General features: G+C 39.4%; 1 protein-coding gene across 1 annotated transcript in view; it reads left to right on the top strand.

Moving 5' to 3' along the window:
- The window catches only part of mmrn2a (multimerin 2a), a 34,378-nt gene extending 11,015 nt beyond the window's left edge, over positions 1-23,363 (top strand). The window contains exons 5-8 of the mRNA XM_028795178.2: positions 2,945-3,169; positions 19,875-20,260; positions 20,651-22,190; positions 22,591-23,363. Coding sequence (XP_028651011.2) covers positions 2,945-3,169; positions 19,875-20,260; positions 20,651-22,190; positions 22,591-22,985 — 2,546 coding nt within the window. The 3' untranslated portion in view covers positions 22,986-23,363. The remainder of the gene's footprint in view (positions 1-2,944; positions 3,170-19,874; positions 20,261-20,650; positions 22,191-22,590) is intronic.
- The last annotated feature ends 231 nt before the right edge of the window (positions 23,364-23,594 follow it).

Below are 23,594 nucleotides of genomic sequence, written 5' to 3'. Positions count from 1 at the left end.
ACAGAAGGCGCGTGCACGTGCATTACTTTTCACGCTGATCGGGATTTATGTAGTGGAAGAACGTGAAAGTTTGCGTGCGCACAGATTCCTGCATCTGGGACCTCATGTATAACGCCGTGCGTAGAACTCACACTATAACATGGCGTAAGCACAAAAGCGGGATTGTGAGTACACACAGAAAAATCCAGATGCAGGAATCTGTGCGCACACAAAATTTCACGTTCTTCCACTACATAAATCCCGATCAGCGTGAAAAGTAACGCACGTGCACGCGCCTTCTGTCCCGCCCCAACTCCTCCCAGAATTACACCTCTTTGAATATGCAAATCGATATAAATAGCCGTCTGTGAAAAGACGATGGGAAAAGCACGGGAGAAAATATAAGAATTTCAGCGAATACCAAGTGGAGGCAAAGGAAAAACGTACTATTTGTTGGTTTAAACAGTGGTATAATCAACAAAAGAAAGTTGATCGAGTGACAGAGTGTCGGAGAAACTCGAAAGATCAAGTTCACAAAGTCGCACAGTACCCGAAATAAAAAAGAAATCACATATCAAAGTCGCCGTGAAAAGGCAAGTCGTAGCCCACCGTCTGAGTGTCATATGAAAGCTTATTAGGGTACACACAAAAAAAATAGGCACACAGTGAGAAAAAAGCACGAAATGTCAACTTTAATCTCGAAATTTCCACTTTAATCACATAGTTTATTTTGCCATTAAAGTAGAACATCATAAACTTCATCTTAAAATCGTTTATTTTACTAGTTTCTCAAGTAGCACGTTAAAGTCTTTGTTCTGTATTTGATCTTCTATGTGCTCTATGTGTGTGAATCACTACGTGCTTCTGTTCTTTCTCTTTCTCCGACAGGACACAGAATCCATTACATTCGAGATATTACGGCTCTCTGAATAATTAAAATACTGAGATGTATACGTGATATCATTTTCATGATGATAGCAATGAAAGCATGTTATTAAACATGAGAACACAGTGGCGCAGTGATTGTTCATGTCTCACGTAAGAGGCTTGCTGCGCCATGCGCGACCGTCAATGAAATACTTTATTGTAGCAGTACTGTCTCTTTCAAAACGTACTAACCTCCAATTCCTGTCCTTACTTTTCTTTCTCCAAATACCCAATCGCCACACAATCAGCTCTGTAATAGACGTTAAGCCATCTGTAAGCTTAGAACGCAGATTCTTCAAAACTTTTAAGGAACATTGCAAATATCTTCGTAGTACAAGTTTAATTATTCTATCCGTCTATCCTTCCAGTGTCGCGTCAGCACCAGCAATAATACAGCGAAAGGCAGGAGCTATCCATGAACTAGCTATACGCTACGGCACCGTGTCCTCACATGTTTAATTATTAACAAAACTTTAACTTCATTTAAATAATCTGTATTATCTGTATACTATAAGCAACATATTTTGCTGCATTTCATCTTAAAAATGATATTGTCATCATACGCGCTTTATAAAGTAGCGCAGGTTGTGCAATATTATAACTGTCGTGTAAGTTTACAGTGAGGTGATTGTACTTATAAGTACAAACAGTTCTACAAGGAGCACTTGATGGACTGATTGAGTGCGTTTATAGTTCTTGGGATGAAACTGTTTCTGAAACGCGAGGTCCGTACAGGAAAGGCTTTGACGCGTTGTGGTTGAGGTAGTGTGTATTTGAAACTGTATACCGATAATTCTCTTTCCAATCAGCTGCTGCTGTGATTCACACTCAGATACAGTGATATAAATACTCTGAGTGGTGCAGTGAAAGTAATATGGAAAAAGATGATCTGCAGTGGCAACCCTTAACGGGAGCAGCAAAAAGAAGAACAAGATGCAGTGAGCGTAACAACGCTAAAGCAGTTATGGTATTTGGAATACTATGGCTATTCCCTGGACCATTATATTGCTACAGGTTAATTACAATCAGATGCATTACACTAATAAACAATATGCAGTTAATTTCAGTGTATTTATAAAGCCGCGTCAGGAATGTGGAGCTAAGAAAGAAAGGGTGATCACACAGGAACAGTAGCACTGCTTTGACACTGGGTGTTGCCAGTCTGCAAAACCGAGCGGAGAAATTGCATACGCCAAGGTATGAGGTACCGTGAAAATGTGCATGGCTTTACGCCAAGTTTAGGTTTTATACATCACGATTTGAGCGTGGAAACGTTCGTACGCAACATTTCTGTGCGTACGCACCGTTTATACATGAGGCCCCTGGTTTTTTCTGTGCGTATGCACAATCCCGCTTTTGTGCTTACGCCATGTTATAGTGTGAGTTCTACGCACGGCGTTATACATGAGGCCCCTGATGATGACTGTCAGTTTTGTCTTATGCCATCATAAAATCTGTGAGGAATGTATTTTTAAACTGACTACCAAGCAAGTAATGCCCATTTTTTCAAAAGAAAAATTTGAAGTGCTATTTCCAAATCTCAACAGGATGCTGTCTGACAATCTGATCCTGACTTGGCACTCCCTACAATCCTTCCTTTAAATTTTATGGCTGGAGCAAACCATACATTTTGTGCAATTCTAAAAATCTAAATTACAAAGAACCAAATGAAGCTTGAACTTTAGGACGTAGTCTTAGTTTAACGACTATTAATATAAATATAAAACTGACAATCATTATGAACACTTCTGCACATCTTCTCTCTGACACACCAATGCTATAGTGTGTCAAGGAATACTAGTGGGGCTCCTTTATACTAACAGCAATATGCCTTCATAAGTCTCAATGTGAATGTGACTGCACTTTTTATTTTCGGCCAAGTCAGAAGGTTTTTGTTCTGTTTGGTAATTCTCTTGCGTGTGTCTGAGGAGGGTGGTTGTTGTATGCTATATATTTTGTTAAGCTTCTGGAAAAAGTAAATTTTCTCTTGGGACCAAAAAAGTACTATCCACCTCTCTCTTTCTCTCTCTATCAAAAGAAACACATGATTCAAAACTCTTACCCCCTGACATCAGAAGCACTGAACGAGATGTTAATACTGCCTACTTCCCAACTCCCTCACAGCAAGAGGGCAGTATGCATAAAATGAAAACGGCAGCCTCTCCGAAGGATGTTTTGCAGAACGATGTCCAGCACATGTCAGTCTTACAGGATCTGCTGAGCAGAGGTTCTTCTGTGGAAGAATTAGACCTCAACACCACTGGTAAGGGACATCAAGCAAATGTATTTTGAGATTCAAAGACCGAAAGCTTAAAAAGCACCACAGGCTTTTTAACGTATGAAGAAAATTTAAAGTATGAATTTATCTGTATACATACAAATTTGTCGAGCAGAATCGAACATGCAAGTTGAGGAGTGGCAGCAGAGGTGGTACAATCAGCATTGGTCCACTGGCAAACTCTGTAGAGCTGCAACTCACTTGGGGCCCACATTATAAATTTCAATGCATGTGGTCACATCTCTTTGGGATTTTTAAGATGTACTGAAATCCATTTGCAAGTGTTGCTTTGGTTAAGTAGTGTACAGCCATAAATGTAAAAAATGAGGCAGTAGCATTTTTTTCAATGGACAGATGCAGAGCATCTCAGTACATCTGTGTTAACTACTTGTGACATCTCCATAACAGTGGATCCACAGCATACAAAATGAACCAGCATGATGTCTGAAGCTGTTTCTGCACCTATCAGATCAGATTAACAAATGTCTGTGGCTTGATCTTCTCCAGGAAGCTCAATGTAAAAGAGCTTGTGCAAGTCTCAACTAATAGAATTGTGGTCTGCTGTTAGCTACCCCAAAACAGGCAACCCTCATGTACTGGCCTGTGGTGGTGAAGCAGGGGGTAAGTCTGCCAACAGTTCCTTCAGTTTACCAGTCAATCTATAACCATATATTCATCTCAGTGAGACAGCCACCAAAATGAGGCTCCTGGTCTTGGTCTCCCTGATATGGTAAGGAGCTCAGCAATATGGGAGGACCTGCTGGTTTTTTTAAAGCAAGATAAAACAGTTTTAGTGGTTTGGGCAGGCAGGTAGTAAGCTCAGTGGTCACCTCACTAGAGAGGTTTACTAAGCATGGCATAGTCAGTCCAGCTCGACTTTGTTGCAGCCTGACTAGCATAAGTTCAGTAAAATGCAGTGCAGTGTGTTTGAATCAAGCATCATTAATTTCTGTTGCTTTCAGAATCCACATTCAGGCCTTTTGATTAGCACCATATTTTAAAAGATTAAGGACGTTGGACTGCACTAACCTGCTTTACAAGATATTTCCAATTAATTCTGTTTAAAGCATACTTGGCTTATAAAGTAACACTTTTTTCACATTTGGTATATGTAAAAATCTAATACTTGGGTATGGTATATATACTTGGCTGTCAAATGATTCCAATTTTAAATCAAGATTACTTGCAAAAAGCCCCTTGATTAAATCACTTTTAACCAAGGTGTTTCAGTGATGTTCAGCAGTCCCCTGTGAAAGTGACTATTATACAACTTCTTAGCTGCTCAAACTACAAAAACCTTTGCATTTCATATAAATCCTTGATATGTGGCACAATTGTCCCATGTGAAGGTAAGAACTACCAGACCTGGCTGAATGATACGTCTTAGCCCTGTATCTGCAACTGCATTTAGAGATCTGCAGTATGAAGTGATCCATTTTGCAACAAATTGTAGCAGTTAATACTTTACATTTTGTTTCATTCTTTGGCACAAGTTGAGTTGTACATTCATGGATTGTTGTCTGCTGCAGATTTTGCTACCTATAGTTTTTAACAGCAGCATTAACCAGGGTCTCTTAAGTGTTAAGAAAAGGATGTTGCACTTCTGTGATATTTAGATTTTTCCAAACTGTTTAGAATGATCAGAAATTTTGTCCTAGGAACCATCCAAGTGTTTTAAATTAAAAACAAGCATCAAAAATGTCATCTTTCTCAACCATTGTTAATGCAATAGCTTAGATATGGGGGTCTCCAAAATGTTGTACTATCTGATGAGAGCTCCCATTAATATAAACCCAACACAATGAAGTGGAGCTCACCTTGGTTATTACTAAAAGTAGTCATGGTGCATGATTTGTTGTATTTGGGAGATTTAACAAGTGATTACAGACTTTTTTTTGTGTGGTTCTGTACGTCTGTTAGATTTTCGTATGGACAAATTACTCTTAATATAAGAACTGTAGCATGATTGGAAAAGGAATACAAAATTAGAAAGCATAAAATTTCCATAATTTTAACAGGTCAAAAATGAGGGAAAAAATCCAAAGTCAGTTGTGAAGGTTAAGTGTCTGTGTTTTATAGGGTTATCATCGTCAATGTTGGGTTCCCGTTTTGTTAACTTTAAGCACAGTTCTGGTTCTGAATTCTGCCTCTTCCTGCACTTATTTTTAAAGAATGAAGGTTATCAAACATTGCCAACTCTGTCTGAAATAATAGCTCTCCACAGCTGATTAATGTTCTTCATCTTTTCCTACATCTACATACAATGGATCTGCTTGTTCAACCTTCTCCAAACAGCTTGGTCCGGATTAGCAACAATAACATTAAAATAAAATGTTAGATATGTTTATTTCATTATTGATCATTGTTAAAATTAGTCGTCACTGTGTATTATTCTGCCTTAGTCTAAATTTATAAAAATTATGGTGACCATGTGAAAATGATGGATAAACAGGGTCAGCAAAATTACAAATCTTGTAATGTTGGTTGATCAGACCTGAAAGAGAGAGAGACGCCACTGCGCAGCCTGACAGTGTGGTGTGGGGGCTGGTGAGGGAGTGAGAAAGACAGCACTCACCAGAGATGCTCACTTTTACAAATCAATCTTGAAACAAGCTGTGGAAGAGACAGGCACCATGAGATGGAGCAGTGGAATCAAGTCACAGCTTAGCATGGACATTCATGTTTAGGTGACGTGTGTCCATTTTTTGCTCTCGTGTATTAATACAACTCCAATTTCAAAAATGTTGGGATGCTGCATAAAATGTAAATATAAACAGAATGCAATGATTTGCAAATTTCATAAACTCATGTTTTATTCACAATAGAAATCAAATGTTTAAACTGAAAAAATGTACCATTTCAAGAAAAAAATAAGCCCATTTTGAATTTGACGGCAGCAACAGGTCCCAAAAAAGTTGGGATAGTGCCATATTTACTGTTGTGTAGCATTCTCTCTTTTTTAAAAACAGTATGTAAACATCTGGGAACTGAGGAGACTAGTTGCTGGACATCTGGTAGCAGAGTGTTGTCTAGTTCTTGTCTGATATAGGATTATAGCATTATGTCATTTTTGGTTCCTCCCTTTCTTTTTCCGCCCACATAAATCACATAAAGAAACTTTACTTTCACCTCCGTAACATATCCCGTGTTCGCTCCTTCTTCTCCTTTTCTAATGCCGAGAAACTTGTCCATGCTTTTATCACATCCTGCATCGATTATTGTAATTCCCTACTGGCAGGTGCCCCTTCTAATCTTATATCACAGCTCCAGCTTATTCAAAACTCGGCTGCAAGAGTCCTTACTCGAACCAGCAGCAGCAAGCACATCACACCCATCCTTCTCCGCCTTCACTGGCTCCCTGTGTCTTACAGAATCGAATATAAAATCCTACTAATAATCTACAAAGCCTTAAACGACCATTGCGACAAACTACATCAATGACCTTCTCCATCACTATGTGCCTGTCCGCCCACTAAGGTGCTCTGATTCTGGAAATCTTATTGTGCCCCACACTAATCTACACTCCATGGGTGACAGGGCCTTCAGCTGTATAGCGCCCAGACTCTGGAATGACCTACCGAAATTAATTAGGTCAGCTGACTCCATGAATTCTTTTAAAAAACAACTCAAAACTCATCTGTTCAGGAAGGCTTTTAGCTCTACTTGACTTTATTACCCTTCTCTCAGTTTACCTTTATGTCAAGATGCTCATGTAACCTGTATGTGTGTGTGCTAGACCATCAATTATGTTGTCTGTTAGGTTTCTTCTCTGAATTTACTGTCTTAATCTTCTTTATTTATCTGGTTTAGTACAATGTTATATACTGTATACCCTGCCATTCTATCTTAAACTCTGTGAAGTGCCTTGACCATGGGAAAGGCGCTATACAAATAAAATGTATTATTATTATTATTATTTATTATTATAGTGGCTCAACAGTCCTGGGTCTCCTTTGTCATATTTTTCATTTCATGATGCAACCAATGTTTTCAATTGGTGAAAGGTGAGGACTGCAGGCAGGCCAGTTCAGCACTCGGACTCTTCTACTATGAAGCCATGCTGTTGTAATAGATGCAGTATGTAGTTTAGCATTGTCATGCTCAAACATGCAAGGCCGTCCTGTGACGATGCGGGTTTGCTGCATGCTCTCATCTGCTGTCCGGGAGCCCTTAACCCGACACCGTTGGTAATGCTACCGATGAGCTAAGCAGTGAGGCAACAACATAGCAAGGGGATGATACAAAAGTGTCAAGTGCTTTTATTAAAACAGAACAAAAACAAAGTGCCCACAAAGTGCAGTGATTCAAATTCTTCAAATAAATAATCCATTAAAACAAAACGTGAAACTTTGAGGTTAAACTGTAGAAAAAAAGTCTTCTTAAAAACAACGAGGTTAAAATAATGCAGGAAGTAGTACTTTAAAACAATTCAGAGCCCGGTGTCCGTTACCTGGCATCTCTCCCGTTTCTCCTGTCTGGGCCCCGCAACAGGTGAGTCGCCCTCTCAGCAGTTGACCTTCACTCTGCTCGATTGCTCTGGAGGATTCCCGATCCCTGGTTTCAGTCATGCACTCATCCCAGACCAAGACTTGGTTTCCTTGATGACCAGGATGCTCACATCAAGGACTTCACCCACCAAGCCTCCCGACTTCCGCTGCCTTCCCGGCCAGTCGTCCTTCTTCACTGGTCACTCCTGCTACATGATCACTCAGTGGGAGCGACCACTACTACTCCCGGGTGTCAGCCCAACACCCAGGCTTCCCATACAGCTGCATGTGAGCCTGCACTCGCTCGCTTGCTCTCCTGCACCAGCTCTCTTCCCCCCACCCCCTGCATCCTGCTTTCTCCTACAACCTCCATTTCTACTCTCTCCTTTGTTTTTTTCCATCTCCTAGCCAACTCTCACTTCTATAAATCAAGAGGGCATGGCAGCTGAAACAAATTAGCAGCCCCAGGAACAATCACTGATGCGGGCGGTCTCTCACCTGTGCACTTAGGTGAGAAATGCCCACACCGCAAATTGCCCTGAGAACTGCTTCAGCCACACAACCACCACTCCCCCTCGCTAAGCTGCGAGCGCAGTGATTATTTAAAACTGGCCTTTGCTGAGAGCTGTGGACCCTCTATACCACACTTCCCTGAAAAAATCATTGTCTGGATGGGAGCATATGTTGCTCTAAAACCTGTATATACCCTTCAGCACTAAAGGTGCCTTTCCACAAGTGCAAGCTGCCAATTCCATAGGCACTAACGTGCCCACATACCATCAGAGCACTGATAAGAAGCCAGATGGTCCCTCTATTCTTTAGTCTTAAGGATGCAGCGTCACATGTTTTTCAAAAAGAATTTCAAATTTCGATTCATCTGACCACAGAACAGTCTTCCACTTTGCTTCAGTCTATTTTAAATGAGCTTTGGCCCAGAGAAGACAGTGACATTTCTGGATCATGTTCACATATGGCTTCTTCTATGCATGATCAAGCTTTAACCTGCATTTGTGGATAGCACGGCAAACTGTCTTCACAGGCAATGATTTCTGGAAGTGTTTGAGTCCATACAGTGATTTCCATGACAAAATCATGACTGTTTTTAATGTATTGCTGCCTGAGGGCCCGAAGATCACAGGCATCCAATACTGATTTTCGGCCTTGTCTTTTGAACACAGAAATTTCTCCAGATTCCTTGAATCCTTTGATGATATTACAGAATGTAAATGATGAGATATTCAAAGTCTTTGCAATTTTATGATGAGGAACATTATTCTGAACTTGTTCCAAAATTCTGCAACCTCTGCCCATCTTTACTTATGAGAGAGACTGCCATTCTAAGATTCTTTTTTATAACCAGTCACGTTACTGACCTGTTGCCAGTTAACCTAATTGTTTGATAAATGCTCCTCTCACTCACTTTTCCAGCCTTTTGTTGCCCCGTCCCAACCTTGTTTGAGACGTGTTCCTGCCATCAAATTCAAAATGAGCTAATGTTTTGCATGAAATAGTAAAGTGTTTCAATTTCAACATTTGATGTTTTCTATATTCTATTGTGAATAAAATATGGGTTTGAGATTTGCAAATCATTGCATTCTATTTTTATTTACATTTTACATAGCATCCCAACTTTCTTGGAATTGGGGTTGTACATTGATTACTTTTACATAACAACTGAAGAATATTTTTAGTTGCCTGTATGCCTAAAAGCTAGGCAATTTAAATATTGGTAGTGATATTTTTAATAATGTCAACCAATAGTTTAAAAAATACTGGCTTAGATAGCAAGGAGTGTCGATTAATGTGGTTATGGAAAAATATTGTGTCAAGTTATTTTGAAAATGAATCACACATGTTAACTTTGACAGTCCTAACTTATACACATTACATTTTTGGAATAAAGGAACACGCACATGTTTAGCCACATCCTAATAAGTCAAAGTATGTAAAGACCGATCAGAAAGGAAAAAAATTACAGAGAAATATAATGCCTTGACTAGCTAGAGTCACAGCTTTGTTGACTGTGTGCATATGGCTGCAGCATTTTGCTTATCCTCATAACACAAGTGGCAGATTTGATCTAGTTAAACGACTGATAAAGTAGTACAGTACACCCCCAAAATTCACGGGGGTTACGTTCCTAGAGCACCCGCGAATTGTGAAAAACCGCGAATTTTGGATGTGGTTAAAAAAAATGCCTATTTTTATAGTTTAAACCCTAATTATGCCCCTAAAACACTTTAATTTCAAACTCAGGTTAATACATTGCCTAAAGAAAAGAATGTAAAGGTAAACCTGTATACTGTGCTGCTATGTCTCCTGCAGTGCTAGAATATAAAATACCGATGATACCGCTATATGTACTGTAATTCATGCAAGCGCGTTTTCATTGCCAGAAGCCTTAGAAGGTGCAGGGCCTTTCGGCGGCATCTTGGGGCTTTAACCCTTAAACTGCCACATACTTGGGGGTTAATGCATCCCTGGACGCCAAATACTTCTTTGCTGCACTTTAAGTAAACGTCACAATTCACAAAGAAACTGAAATGTTTAATGGAGAACATTTTTTTTGATGCAAACAGCATCACAATTGCACACACTGCAACACTGATCATTTTACACACTGCTAATGAACTGTAACAACAACATTTATTTATATAGCACATTTTCATACAAAAAGTAGCTCAAAGTGCTTTACATAATGAAGAAAAGAAAAATAAAAGACAAAAAAAGAAATTAAAATAAGACAACATTAGTTAACATAGAAAAGGAGTAAGGTCCGATGGCCAGGGTGGACAGAAAAAACAAAAAAAAAAAAACTCCAGAAAGCTGGAGAAAAAAATAAAATCTGTAGGGGTTCCAGGCCACGAGACTGCCCAGTCCCCTCTGGGCATTCTACCTAACATAAATGAAATAGTCCTCTTTGTAGTTAGGGTTCTCACGGAGTCACTTGATGCTGATGGTCATACAGATTTCTGGCTTTTAATCCATCCATCATTGTTGGAACATCATGGTGCTTAGAGTAGATGGTGGTGGCACAAGCCACCACCAAAAGGACACCGGAAAAGGAAACAGAAGAGAGAGTAGGGGTTAGTACAGATTTTAGAGCCACCATGAATAGTTATTATAATGAATTGGATATACAGAGTATCAGGATTTAAATTACAGTAAAGTTATGAAAAGGCCATGTTAAAGTAATGTGTTTTCAGCAGTTTTTTTAAAGTGCTCCACTGTATTAGCCTGGCGAATTCCTACTGGCAGGCTATTCCAGATTTTAGGTGCATAACAGCAGAAGGCCGCCTCACCACTTCTTTTAAGTTTTGCTCTTGGAATTCTAAGGAGACGCTCAGTTGAGGATCTGAGGTTACGATTTGGAATACATTCCGATATACAAGATGGGGCGAGATTATATAAGGCTTTATAAACCATAAGCAGAATTTTAAAGTCAATCCTGAATGACACAGGTAACCAGTGTAGTGACATCAAAACTGGAGAGATGTGCTCGGATTTTCTTTTCCTGGTTAGGATTCTAGCAGCTGCATTCTACACTAGTTGCAAACGATTTATGTCTTTTTTGGGTAGTCCTGAGAGGAGTGCGTTACAGTAATCTAGTCGACTGAAAACAAACGCGTGAACTAATTTCTCAGCATCTTTCATTGATATAAGAGGTCTAACTTTTGCTATGTTTCTTAAGTGAAAAAATGCTGTCCTAGTGATCTGATTAATATGCGATTTAAAATTTAGATTACAGTCAACAGTTACCCCTAAGCTTTTTACCTCCGTTTTGACTTTTAATCCTAATGCATCCAGTTTATTTCTAATAGCCTCATTGTATTCATTATTGCCAATCACTAAGATTTCAGTTTTCTCTTTATTTAACTTGAGAAAGTTACTATTCATCCATTCTGATATACAAGTTAAACATTGTGTTAGTGAATCAAGAGAATCGGGGTCATCAGGTGCAATTGATAAATACAGCTGTGTGTCATCAGCATAGCTGTGGTAGCTCACGTTGTGCCCTGAGATAATCTGACCTAACGGAAGCATGTAGATTGAGAAAAGCAGCGGACCCAGGATAAAGCCTTGTGGAACACCATATAGGATATCATGTGTCTTTGAGTTGTAATTACCACAACTAACAAAGAATTTTCTCCCTGCCAGGTAGGATTCAAACCAATTTCAGACGCTGCCAGAGAGGCCCACCCATTGACTAAGGCGATTTCTAAGAATATTGTGGTCAATGGTGTCAAATGCGGCACTCACATCTAAGAGGATGAGAACAGATAAATTACCTCTGTCTGCATTTTCCCGCAAATAATTTACTACTTTAACGAGTGCAGTTTCTGTGCTGTGATTTGTTCTAAAACCTGACTGAAATTTATCAAGAATAGCATGTTTATTGAGGTGCTCATTTAACTGCATAATGACTGCCTTCTCTAGAATTTTACTTAAGAAAGGCAGGTTAGAGATAGGTCTAAAATTTTCAAGAGCAGAGGGGTCGAGATTATTTTTCTTAAGTAGGGGTTTAACAACAGCAGTCTTAAGACAGTCTGGGAAGACCCCCATATCTAATGACGAATTTACTATGTCAAGAACATTATCAATTAGCATGTCCGATACTTCTTTGAAAAAATTTGTTGGTATTGGGTCAAGGGCGCAGGTGGAGGGTTTCATTTGAGAAATTATTTTATGTAAATCAGGTAAATCTATCCTAGTGAAAGAGTTTAATTTGTTTATAACGGAATAATGGAGTTTAGGAGGATCCTTAGTGTCTGGGGAGATATACTATGTTATTTCTAATATCATTAATTTTTTGATTGAAAAATACAGTAATAGCCTCACAGGTTTTACTGGAAGTACTTAGGAGGCATTTCTTTGAGTTACCTGGGTTTAACAGACGATCAATCATCGAGAATAAGACTCTGGGATTACTAGCATTGTTATTTATAATCTTAGAGAAATAGTAGCGCCTCTCAAGACGGACTGTGTTATTGTATTCTGTTATTTTAACTTTTAATATTTCATAGTGGATAGTTAGTTTAGTCTTCCTCCATTTACGCTCAGCTCTACGGCATGTACTCTTTAAATCAGACACTCTTTGGGTCTTCCATGGTATAACAATGCTAGAAAACTTTTTAACTGTCTTTTCAGGTGCAACTATGTCAACAGGAGCTCTCACTTTAGTATTAAATCTTTCCACCTTACTGTTTACATTATCCTCGCTATTATAGTTGGCACTATAAACGGACTGATTGCTTAGAATGTTTGTAAGTTTTAATGCTGCTGATGAGTCAAAGAAGCGTTTTTTAACAATATGCTTCTCATGAGTGTTTTCCATCACTATTTCTATATTAAAAAGTAGAAGAAAATGGTCTGATAGACCCGTATCAATGACATGCTTTATATCAACTTGTAGTCCTTTAGTAATCACTAAGTCTAACGTATGACCTGCTTTATGTGTAGGCTGAATAACAAGCTGTCTCAAATCGAAAGAGTCCAGGAGGTTCATAAATTCTTTTACTTTCTGGTCACACTGATTATCTATATGAAAATTAAAGTCGCTGACTATTAAGAGTGTGTCATAGTTCGTAATTAAAATTGACATTAAGTCAGAGAATTCCTCAAAAAAAGACGCGTTGAATTTTGGAGGTCTATACACGGATAATACTAGAACGTGAGAATCTCCATGGATAAAAACTATTTAAAAAAACTACTGGAACAATATGTACGAGGTCCAACTGACACCATGGATGAAATTAAGTAAATCACCGAGCCAACTGTGCTTGAACTGGCGGCACGCAAGCACACAGAGGTAAGCGCTGATGCTGGCAGGCTAGTCTAGTGCAGCGGCTGAATCCCAGAGACAGTGAGGCTGCAGTGCTGCAGGGTGTCACGCTTGGGACACAGAATTACACAGAAACACAGGAGATTGTAGAGACAGGAACTTTATTGAAACACTTCAAACAAACATATCTCTTTCAGAAGTAAAACGAGCTCAGTATGCAGTTAGTTCTCGATTAACGAATAGACAAACATCATTGAGGAGCGCAACGGGAGTGGGACCCCCAATAAGAGCAGATGATGTCTGGGGGAGGAGAGAGTAACAAAGCAATCAGCCAAAAAGGACAGGTGCTGTTCAGGCTTTTAAGTATGCGTAGCATCACACGAGAAGCATATCACACGACAGAGCACAACAGGTAAGCCCAGCAAGTAAGGGAGTAATGTGAAGGTAGTCTATCAGCGTTTTTTAAGAGGGGTTTTTTGAGGAGCATCCGTGTCTTCTACACAAGGGGCTGGCAGTGGTCATAAGCTGGTGGCTCAACGAATGTACGGCACTGACTGATCAGCTCCTGTGTGCTCGCAAATGGAACTGGGAAACGACTATAGCTGGTTATGGCAGTTTAAGGGTTAAGAGGAACAAAACGGAAAACACAAGAACACTCAGCTGGAGATGCATCACTGTCAATCAGCAGCAAGGAGAAATGAATAACGCTGTAGTGGTCCAGTGCCGCTAAGATTCACACCGTTGAGAAGACAGTGATTTATTTTTATGGTGGAGATTCCAGGGACACACCCAGCCTTGGCCTGACCCACACGCACTCACAAACAGAGACAAAAAGAAAGCAACCGTTAATCAAACAGCAAATAAAGAATGTAATGAAAACAAATGAAATAAATGAAAACGACGATACCACCCCTGTTCCCCTTACAGCGATTACACATTAAATACAACAAAGCACCAACAAAACACACAGAGTAAATCATGAAAAACATGAAACGGATGAAATGTAATGATTAAAGTAGATAGTCCAGAGATCTGCACATTGAATGGGAATGGGAATGTAAAGACAGTCCTATCGCTAGTTCCTGAAATGGTGAAGGCGGGTTCAGGAGCACTTCTTTCTTTGCAGGATGGCCATGAATCCACTTACAGTCCTCATGTACACAGGCAGACAGCAGACAATCCAGACGCCAAACACGAAACGATCCAGGACAAAACGAATAAGTACAGGTAACCCAACAGAAGGCAGGCAGAGAGACAGGAACTTGAAACAAAAGTTACAAAAACTTTTTTTTTTTTGCTTTTGGTCACCGGCTCCCTTTTTAAAAGCCACGCTGACATCCTTTGACCCCAACAGCCCCAGCACCCTTAGCAGAAGACCAATCAGAGCCACTGCAGGGACTGCTGGGAGTCGCAGTTTCAAATTCTATTGCCTACTTTCACCATCCCAAGCAGCGTTTCCTCTATAGTTGCTTCCTGTTCTCTCTACAGTACAGTATTGCCACGAAAAAAGCCATAAAAATTGTGGAGGATATTTGCAGTTTCCACTAACAATTATTAGTTTTTCACACCACTGTATCTATTTGCCCCCTTCCTGATTTCTTATTCTTTTGCATGTTTGTCACACAAAATGTTTCTGATCATCAAACACATTTAACCATTAGTCAACTATAACACAAGTAAACACAAAATGCAGTTTGTAAATGGTGGTTTTTCTTATTTAGGGAGAAAAAAAAAATCCAAACCTACATGGCCCTGTGTGAAAAAGTAATTGCCCCCTGAACCTAATAACTGGTTGGGCCACCCTTAGCTGCAATAACTGCAATCAAGCGTTTGCGATAACTTGCAATGAGTCTTTCACAGCGCTCTGGAGGAATTTTGGCCCACTCATCTTTGCAAAATTGTTGTAATTCAGCTTTATTTGAGGGTTTTCTAGCATGAACCGCCTTTTTAAGGTCATGCCATAGCATCTCAATTGGATTCAGGTCAGGACTTTGACTAGGCCACTCCAAAGTCTTCAGTTTGTTTTTCTTCAGCCATTCAGAGGTGGATTTGCTGGTGTGTTTTGGGTCATTGTCCTGTTGCAGCACCCAAGATCGCTTCAGCTTGAGTTGACGAACAGATGGCCGGACATTCTCCTTCAGGATTTTTTGGTAGACAGTAGAATTCATGGTTCCATCTATCACAGCAAGCCTTCCAGGTCCTGAAGCAGCAAAACAACCCCAGACCATCACACTACCACCACCATATTTTACTGTTGGTATGATGTTTTTTTTCTGAAATGCTGTGTTCCTTTTACGCCAGATGTAACGGGACATTTGCCTTCCAAAAAGTTCAACTTTTGACTCATCAGTCCACAAGGTATTTTCCCAAAAGTCTTGGCAATCATTGAGATGTTTCTTAGCAAAATTGAGACGAGCCCTAATGTTCTTTTTGCTTAACAGTGGTTTGCATCTTGGAAATCTGCCATGCAGCCCGTTTTTGCCCAGTCTCTTTCTTATGGTGGAGTCGTGAACACTGACCTTAATTGAGGCAAGTGAGGCCTGCAGTTCTTTAGACGTTGTCCTGGGGTCTTTTGTGACCTCTCGGATGAGTCGTCTCTGCGCTCTTGGGGTAATTTTGGTCGGCCGGCCACTCCTGGGAAGGTTCACTACTGTTCCATGTTTTTGCCATTTGTGGATAATGGCTCTCACTGTGGTTCGCTGGAGTCCCAAAGCTTTAGAAATGGCTTTATAACCTTTACCAGACTGATAGATCTCAATTACTTCTGTTCTCATTTGTTCCTGAATTTCTTTGGATCTTGGCATGATGTCTAGCTTTTGAGGTGTTTTTGGTCTACTTCTCTGTGTCAGGCAGCTCCTATTTAAGTGATTTCTTGATTGAAACAGGTGTGGCAGTAATCAGGCCTGGGGGTGGCTACGGAAATTGAACTCAGGTGTGATACACCACAGTTAGGTTATTTTTTAACAAGGGGGCAATTACTTTTTCACACAGGGCCATGTAGGTTTGGATTTTTTTTCTCCCTAAATAATAAACACCATCATTGAAAAACTGCATTTTGTGTTTACTTGTGTTATATTTGACTAATGGTTAAATGTGTTTGATGATCAGAAACATTTTGTGTGACAAACATGCAAAAGAATAAGAAATCAGGAAGGGGGCAAATAGTTTTTCACACCACTGTAGGTTCTAAGGAAAAATCTGCGAATGACTGAGGCCGCGAACTCTGAACCACGACTTCGCAGGGGTCTACTGTATATCACTGGTTCTTTTTAAAATCTCAATCATCTCAATAATTTGTGAGGTTTAACATATCCAGTTTGGTCTTTTAGCACTGACCAACTGCTTGTTGGAGCTGTACTCCAACTCTCTAAGTAACGTATGGGGTTTCGGTTCAGGCACCTCTGAACCTCTCATATCACTAACTCAATTTGCCTCTGGATTGCGACCTTTTTAAAACATTACATACAGTCGTATGAAAAAGTTTGGGAACCCCTCTCAGCTTGCATAATAATTTACTCTACTTTCAGCAAAAAAAGATGACAGTGGTATGTCTTTCATTTCCTAGGAGTACTGGGGTGTTTTCCGAACAAAGATTTTTAGTGAAGCAGTATTTAATTGTATGAAATTAAATCAAATGTGAAAAACTTGCTGTGCAAAAATGTGGGTCCCCTTGTAATTTTGCTGATTTGAATGCATGTAACTGCTCAATACTGATTACTTGCAACACCAAATTGGTTGGATTAGCTCGTTAAGCCTTGAACTTCATAGACAGGTGTGTCCAATCATGAGAAAAGGTATTTAAGGTGGTCAATTGCAAGTTGTGCTTCCCTTTGACTCTCCTCTGAAGAGTGACAGCATGTGATTCTCAAAGCAACTCTCAAAAGATCTGAAAACAAAGATTGTTCAGTATCATGGTTTAGGGGAAGGCTACAAAAAGCTATCTCAGAGGTTTAAATGATCAGTTTCAACTGTAAGGAATGTAATCAGGAAATGGAAGGCTATAGGCACAGTTGCTGTTAAACCCAGGTCTAGCAGACCAAGAAAAATACAGGAGCAGCATATGCGCAGGATTGTGAGAATGGTTACAGACAACCCACAGATCACCTCCAAAGACCTGCAAGAACATCTTGCTGCAGACGGTGTATCTGTACATCGTTCTACAATTCAGAGCAATATGCACAAAGAACATCTGAATGGCAGGGTGATGAGAAAGAAGCCCCTTCTGCACTCACGCCACAAACAGAGTCGCCATCAAATTTAACTGAACTGGACAGATTTTGTATGGAAGAATGTTCAAAAATACTTACATCCAGAATCCAGACATTTATCAAAGGCTATAGGAGGACAGCGTCTAGAGGCTGTTATATTTGCAAAAGGAGGCTCAACTGAGTATTGATGTAATATCTCTGTTGGGATGCCCAAATTTATGCACCTGTCTAATTTTGTTACGATGCATATTTTATGTTAATCCAATAAACTTAATGTCACTGTTGAAATACTACTGTTTCCATAAGGCTTGTCATAGATTAAAAGGAAGTTGCTACTTTGAAAGCTCAGCCATTGATAAACAAAAATCCAAAGAATTAAGAGGGGTTCCCAAACTTTTTCATATAACTGTTAATTTATTGAAAAGAAAAAGTTACATTTATAATTTTTTTTCTAATTTCTATTGTTAATTACACACTGCATCAAATGAGCACATACGGTAAATGTCTTAGTTACAGTAATGAGACAAGGTTAGGGTAATAATATGCAATGTTATATGTACTTAAAAATTTAAATATAATACACATAATGAAAAGTATATTATACTTGTCCGATTTAAAAAAAAAAAAAAAAAAAAAAAAAAAACCTACATTGATGACTACAACATATACGAAAGAAATTACTTTTTTTCCCATTTAAAGAGACAGCCAAGGACCTGGGGCCTCATTTATAAAGCTTGTGTACATACAAAAACAGGCTTGAAATGTGTGTATGCAACTTCCCACATAAACGACAGGATTTATTAAAATAAAACTTTATGGGGAAACATGCATATATTTATGGCAACTGACTAATCCATCAACAAGGTGTTATTAAAATGTGTGTTGACATGACAAAGATATTAAAGCTCAAATGTGAAGTTTTTGTCCCTCTTTAATGGGGCCAATGCAAGTTTTATAAATGAGGTGCCTGAAAAGTGAAAAGTTAGGTCCATCTCAAATGCCTTAAACAATGTCGGAATGCAAAGCAAACAAAACACCGCTTTTTTTTTTTACTCTCAGCCCTGCCGTCCTCTGCCTCATACCAACAACCCATTTATCCAGTAAAGAATCCAAACTTAACAACCCCCTGAAACAAGGCTGTTTAGCTTTATACCCAGCCTCAAGGTCACTTCCATGGAAAGTACCAGAATTACAGAGTGATACAAAAAGAACAGAACACTTGCAAAAATGTATTACTAAGCGTCCTATGAACATCCATACACCAAATTGTAGATCTGTTTTCAGATTTTGCCGGTTGAGGAAATAAAGGAGCACATGAGGCCTGCTGTTTCAACCACTGAAAGTGATAAGCACCAAAGGACTGTGACAAAGCTGACTAATGGACTGATATGTGCTGTGTAACTCAGCATTTGTAAGATTGAGATTAAACAGAGTTCCTTTACAAGATGATTTAGACTACACATTCATATAGTACTTAGGCACTGCATAACGCAGTTTTTTTGCTTAATGCTTGGGTCTTTTCTAAACACTGCATAGTTTTTTCCCTAGAAGGCTAGAGCTCTCCCTAGTAGCACCTGATGTCTCTGCACATGCGAGCCTCACCTAGCCCACCGGAAACTGATTCTCTCAGGCATTTTATTAAATTCTCTCTAGAAGCATTTGATGACCCTACACATATGAGCCTCACCTAGCCTTCAGGTAGCAGACTCTCTCAGGCATTTTATACTCTAACTGCATTTAATAGGATCTAGTTTCCCAATGACTGGCCTCCTACCATGGAGCCTACAGTTTTATAAATCAGATTTTTTTCCCCCGCATTGACCATTTCTGCCTTGCCATCATAAGCAAAATTTTAGTAAGGAATCAAAGAAAGGTTTTATACATGGAGCCCCTGCTTTTCTAGATCCATCTTTATTGATACTGAGTTTTTATCATTACATCCTCCATCTTGGAGTATACAATGTGTAGGCAGAATACAGGGAGGTACTTAATTCAGTCCAGCCCCTCTCTAAAGCACATTCTATTAATAAATGACTACCTTACTGTCATTTTGTGCTTACAAGTCCAATATTTTAGCCACCACAGTAACATGCTGTTAACAAAGCATGACCTTGGAAATATCCATTTATTGTGGCAAGCAGCAGAAATATCTCCTGATTAGCTCTTCCCTCCTGTGTTTTGGTGACTTTTTTTTTTTTTTTTTAAATAAACAGATGTCCTATGGCCATTGCAGCACCACAGTTTACTGCCTCAACTACAGACCATCATAAAACAGCAGCTGTGGCCTATTTGGGACTACTTCAACAAGAGCATCCAAGGCCTCTCTCAAGAGGTTGGTGGCTTGGCAGAGAGCATAGAGGAACTTCGGAGGGGCAGGGAGCACAATAATGAGCCTCTGTCATCATCCACTTCTGAACAACTGGAGGGGAAACTGCAACACCATTCAAGAGAGCTGGAAAAACTGAACATAGCCCTGCAGGCTCAGGCCAGCAAAACAGATGAGCAACTCCACTTCTTGCAGACCACAGTGCATCACAACCTTAGCAGTGTGAAGATACACAATGACATCTGGTCAAAGCACACACCTGAGAAGATCCAGGTGAGAGGAATAAATGATCGGGGTGTAAAGCCAGAACAGTAAGGGAACCAACAGTAGCTAGAATTAGTATTGGCAGTTATGGAAACCACACTGCCTGCAACAATTACTCACCTTGTTTTTTGTTTCCCTAAATTTTGAATTTTGCACTCCTCATTATTATACAGTATTCACCTTACACATATTGTATGCTCATGAATTCAAATGCTTTGTGGCTTACAACCTTGCTGCTCATGCTTTGTACTTTGTACAGACACTCTGTCCTCAGTGAAGAGCCCTGTACAAAAAGAAACTGAACTACATTTTTTTATTAGTCTGTGAGGCATCTTGCCATAATTCTTATTGTAAACTGCACCTTAAAACAAATATTAACTTGAGTTTTATGTTCAACAGGCCAGCTTGCATTTACTTACTGAGAGCATAGTGGAAATAAAAGAGAAGCAGGAGCAACTGGAGGAAAATCTAACGCAAAGCAAAAACGGCAGCCTGAAAAGAGATGAGGATATATTAAAGATCCAGGAAGTAATAGATCAGCTACAGACGAAGGTGATGGATGTCAACAATGATATCAACACTTTGTATGATGACTCAGATAAGTTTGATGCTGACATTAATGAGCTCCAGAAAGGCATGCGAAATATGCTGAACAATATGTCAGAAACAGTCAAAGCATTTCGTGTGATGCACATGGAAAGTGGCCTAACTGTGGAAACTGATTTTCAGCATATTATTGAAAGAGTCAACAGTCTGGCAACCAACATTAGTGCTCTTGAGCTTGAGGTAGAAACACTAAATGTAAAGATTGCTGAGCCCTCAGGAGAGTATTATGAGCCAACTTCATACCCAGCACCTGAGGATCAGATATGTGACTGTCGGGACTTCAGCTTTCAGCTCAGTCTCCTTAAAGAAGAGATTAGGAATATTAGCAGTGTGAATAAAAAAAACACACAAATGTCAGATGGGACAAATGATGTTGACTCTTTCTGGAAAACGAGAATGAGCAGCTCAGTGGAGGACCTGAAACAGGGTCTCATGCAGATTCAAAGACATGTCAACTTCCAGCAGGACAGTATCAGGATGTTGCTCAGAAATGTCTCTCATCTGCAGTTGGCAGATCATACTGTGCACCAACAGCTACATGAACTGCAGGAGAAGGACAAGGTGAGGGTGGCAGAAATAAACGCTCTGTCCAACACCTTCAAAACTCTTTTACATGATGTTGTGAGACACTCAAAAGTACTACAGGCTCTCTTGGGTGCTGAAGTCCTAGAGTTCACCACAGAGATGTCTAGCCAGCTGGGAGATTTATCTGTTCCAGCTATCCACAGAACACTGCAAGATGCCATTGGAAAAATTAATGAGCAGAAACAGCACTTATCAGGTGTGCAGGAGAAGATACAGCAAATGTTCCTGCAGTTATCTGAAAGACAAACCCCATCTTATGCCACCAGCCCACAGCCAACCACTCACTCAAGAGGTGTGGAGAAAACAAGTGACAATCTGCACCTTGGACTACATGCTGAACCTCCCATGGGGGACCGTCCAGATGAATCATACCATGATATTTTTGCCATGATTAAGGCACTTGAAGTTCAGGTCTCTCAATTTCATTCAGAGCGATGTGCAAGCTACTTTAACTGTGAGACAGACTTGACCACTGCACTGCAGAGGTCTATTGATGGCACGCAGACTGAAGCCACTACACTCCAACAAACTCTGGAGAAGTACCTGAATGTGCATTTAAAGCAACTGCTTACTAATCACAGTGAACTCATAGCAAATCTCTCACTGGAAGCCAGTCAGCACAAGGTGACAAAAAAAGAAGAAAGGAACAGGCAGAAAGAAATTCGAGGAGGAAAAGGGGGACAGAATAAAAAAATAAATAAAATGCAGTCAGGACAAAGGCAAGAGGATTTGCTGTTCCAGTCATTGAGTAAGTCAGCTAGCTTTTTCGGGTTTACAAAGTAAGAGGTTAAGCATTCAAAACTGAATCAGTTTCCTTAAAATAATAAATAAATAAAAAAGTGCACATACTCATACTAAAGTAAAGGACATGTAATAACCCAACTGCCAGAAATCCGAGTACAGCACAACTGTTTGCATTTTCTAATGCTAGCTTTTACAATAAGCAGAAGGCCTCCACCTAGTGGTAAAACTGGGTATACACAACTGATAAATACACATTTTTGCATTCTTTCAAACACAGAATTCTTTCAAGTTCATAAAATCTACATTTTCCACTCTTTTTCAATGCAGAATTGTAGCCATCATATTTGTATTTCTTAACAGTGAAATAATTAAAACAACATTTAACATACTTGTGTTCTTTTCAGATTCGCCTCACTCACCAGTTATGTTTCTAGCCACTGCCTTTGAAAATCCAGCTTCTGGTGATGGTGCAGTGTTTGGTAAGGTGATCCATAATCATGGCAAGGCATACTCTCCTGAGAGTGGAGTCTTCGAGGCACCGGTGACAGGAATTTACCTCTTTGTCCTAACTGCAGACTTTGGTTCAGGGCATGGGCTAGGACAACTGATGAAGGGGAACACAAGAATTGCTGCTGTTCAGCCTCCTCAGAAGAAAGCAGGGGGTCCAGTGACACGGACTGCTCTTCTAGAACTTAAGCAGGGAGAACAGATTCATTTTGAAATACAGAAAGATAGCTTGAAAAGAAGTACTCAAGGTGACAACAGCTTTGGAGGAGTTTTACTATTTCGGACTGTCTGATGCCATATATCCTTGAGTGCTCTGCAGCATCCAAAAAAATGACAGTACCATACCTAAGGCATCATTTCTTCTCAGCATGTGCTGACCATTCTGCCTCTTTTAACAAATGCACTCTTAAAAGCAGAGTACATTTTATTTAAAAAAAAAAAAAAAAAAGTCTGACAGTAGCAGGGAAAGGCTAAAAAATGAATGGGTATATACACATACTTTATAAAAGAAAGTTTTTTTCATCAAAAGATTTTATGAAGCCACTGGTGGTGATGTTTCTAAAACAAGATATGCATCACATATTTTTATATATTTATTGTTTTTTTTTCTTTCTAAGGTTTTCTATCCTTGAATATTTTGTTTGTATATTAAATTATCACAAACATGAAACTGAAGTAGAGGAAAAAGTTAATACTATACATAAAAATGTTTCTAAATGAGCTGTTATTTTGATCAACGACCATAGCCTACAGAGTAAATGCTTTACCAGTGCCCAGTTTAAAGTAAGCTTTAAACAAAAATATTTTTATAAAGATGTTCCATAAAAATGATTTTTTTCCAAAAACGGCACTCATACAAAGCCTCAGATGTTAACATTAAAAGATGAATTTATAAACCAAC

Source organism: Erpetoichthys calabaricus, chromosome 2 (genome assembly GCF_900747795.2).
Source record: "Erpetoichthys calabaricus chromosome 2, fErpCal1.3, whole genome shotgun sequence".
Lineage (NCBI taxonomy): Eukaryota > Metazoa > Chordata > Cladistia > Polypteriformes > Polypteridae > Erpetoichthys > Erpetoichthys calabaricus.
The sequence above is the reverse complement of the archived record's forward strand: the minus strand, read 5'-3'. Positions and strand labels throughout refer to the sequence as shown.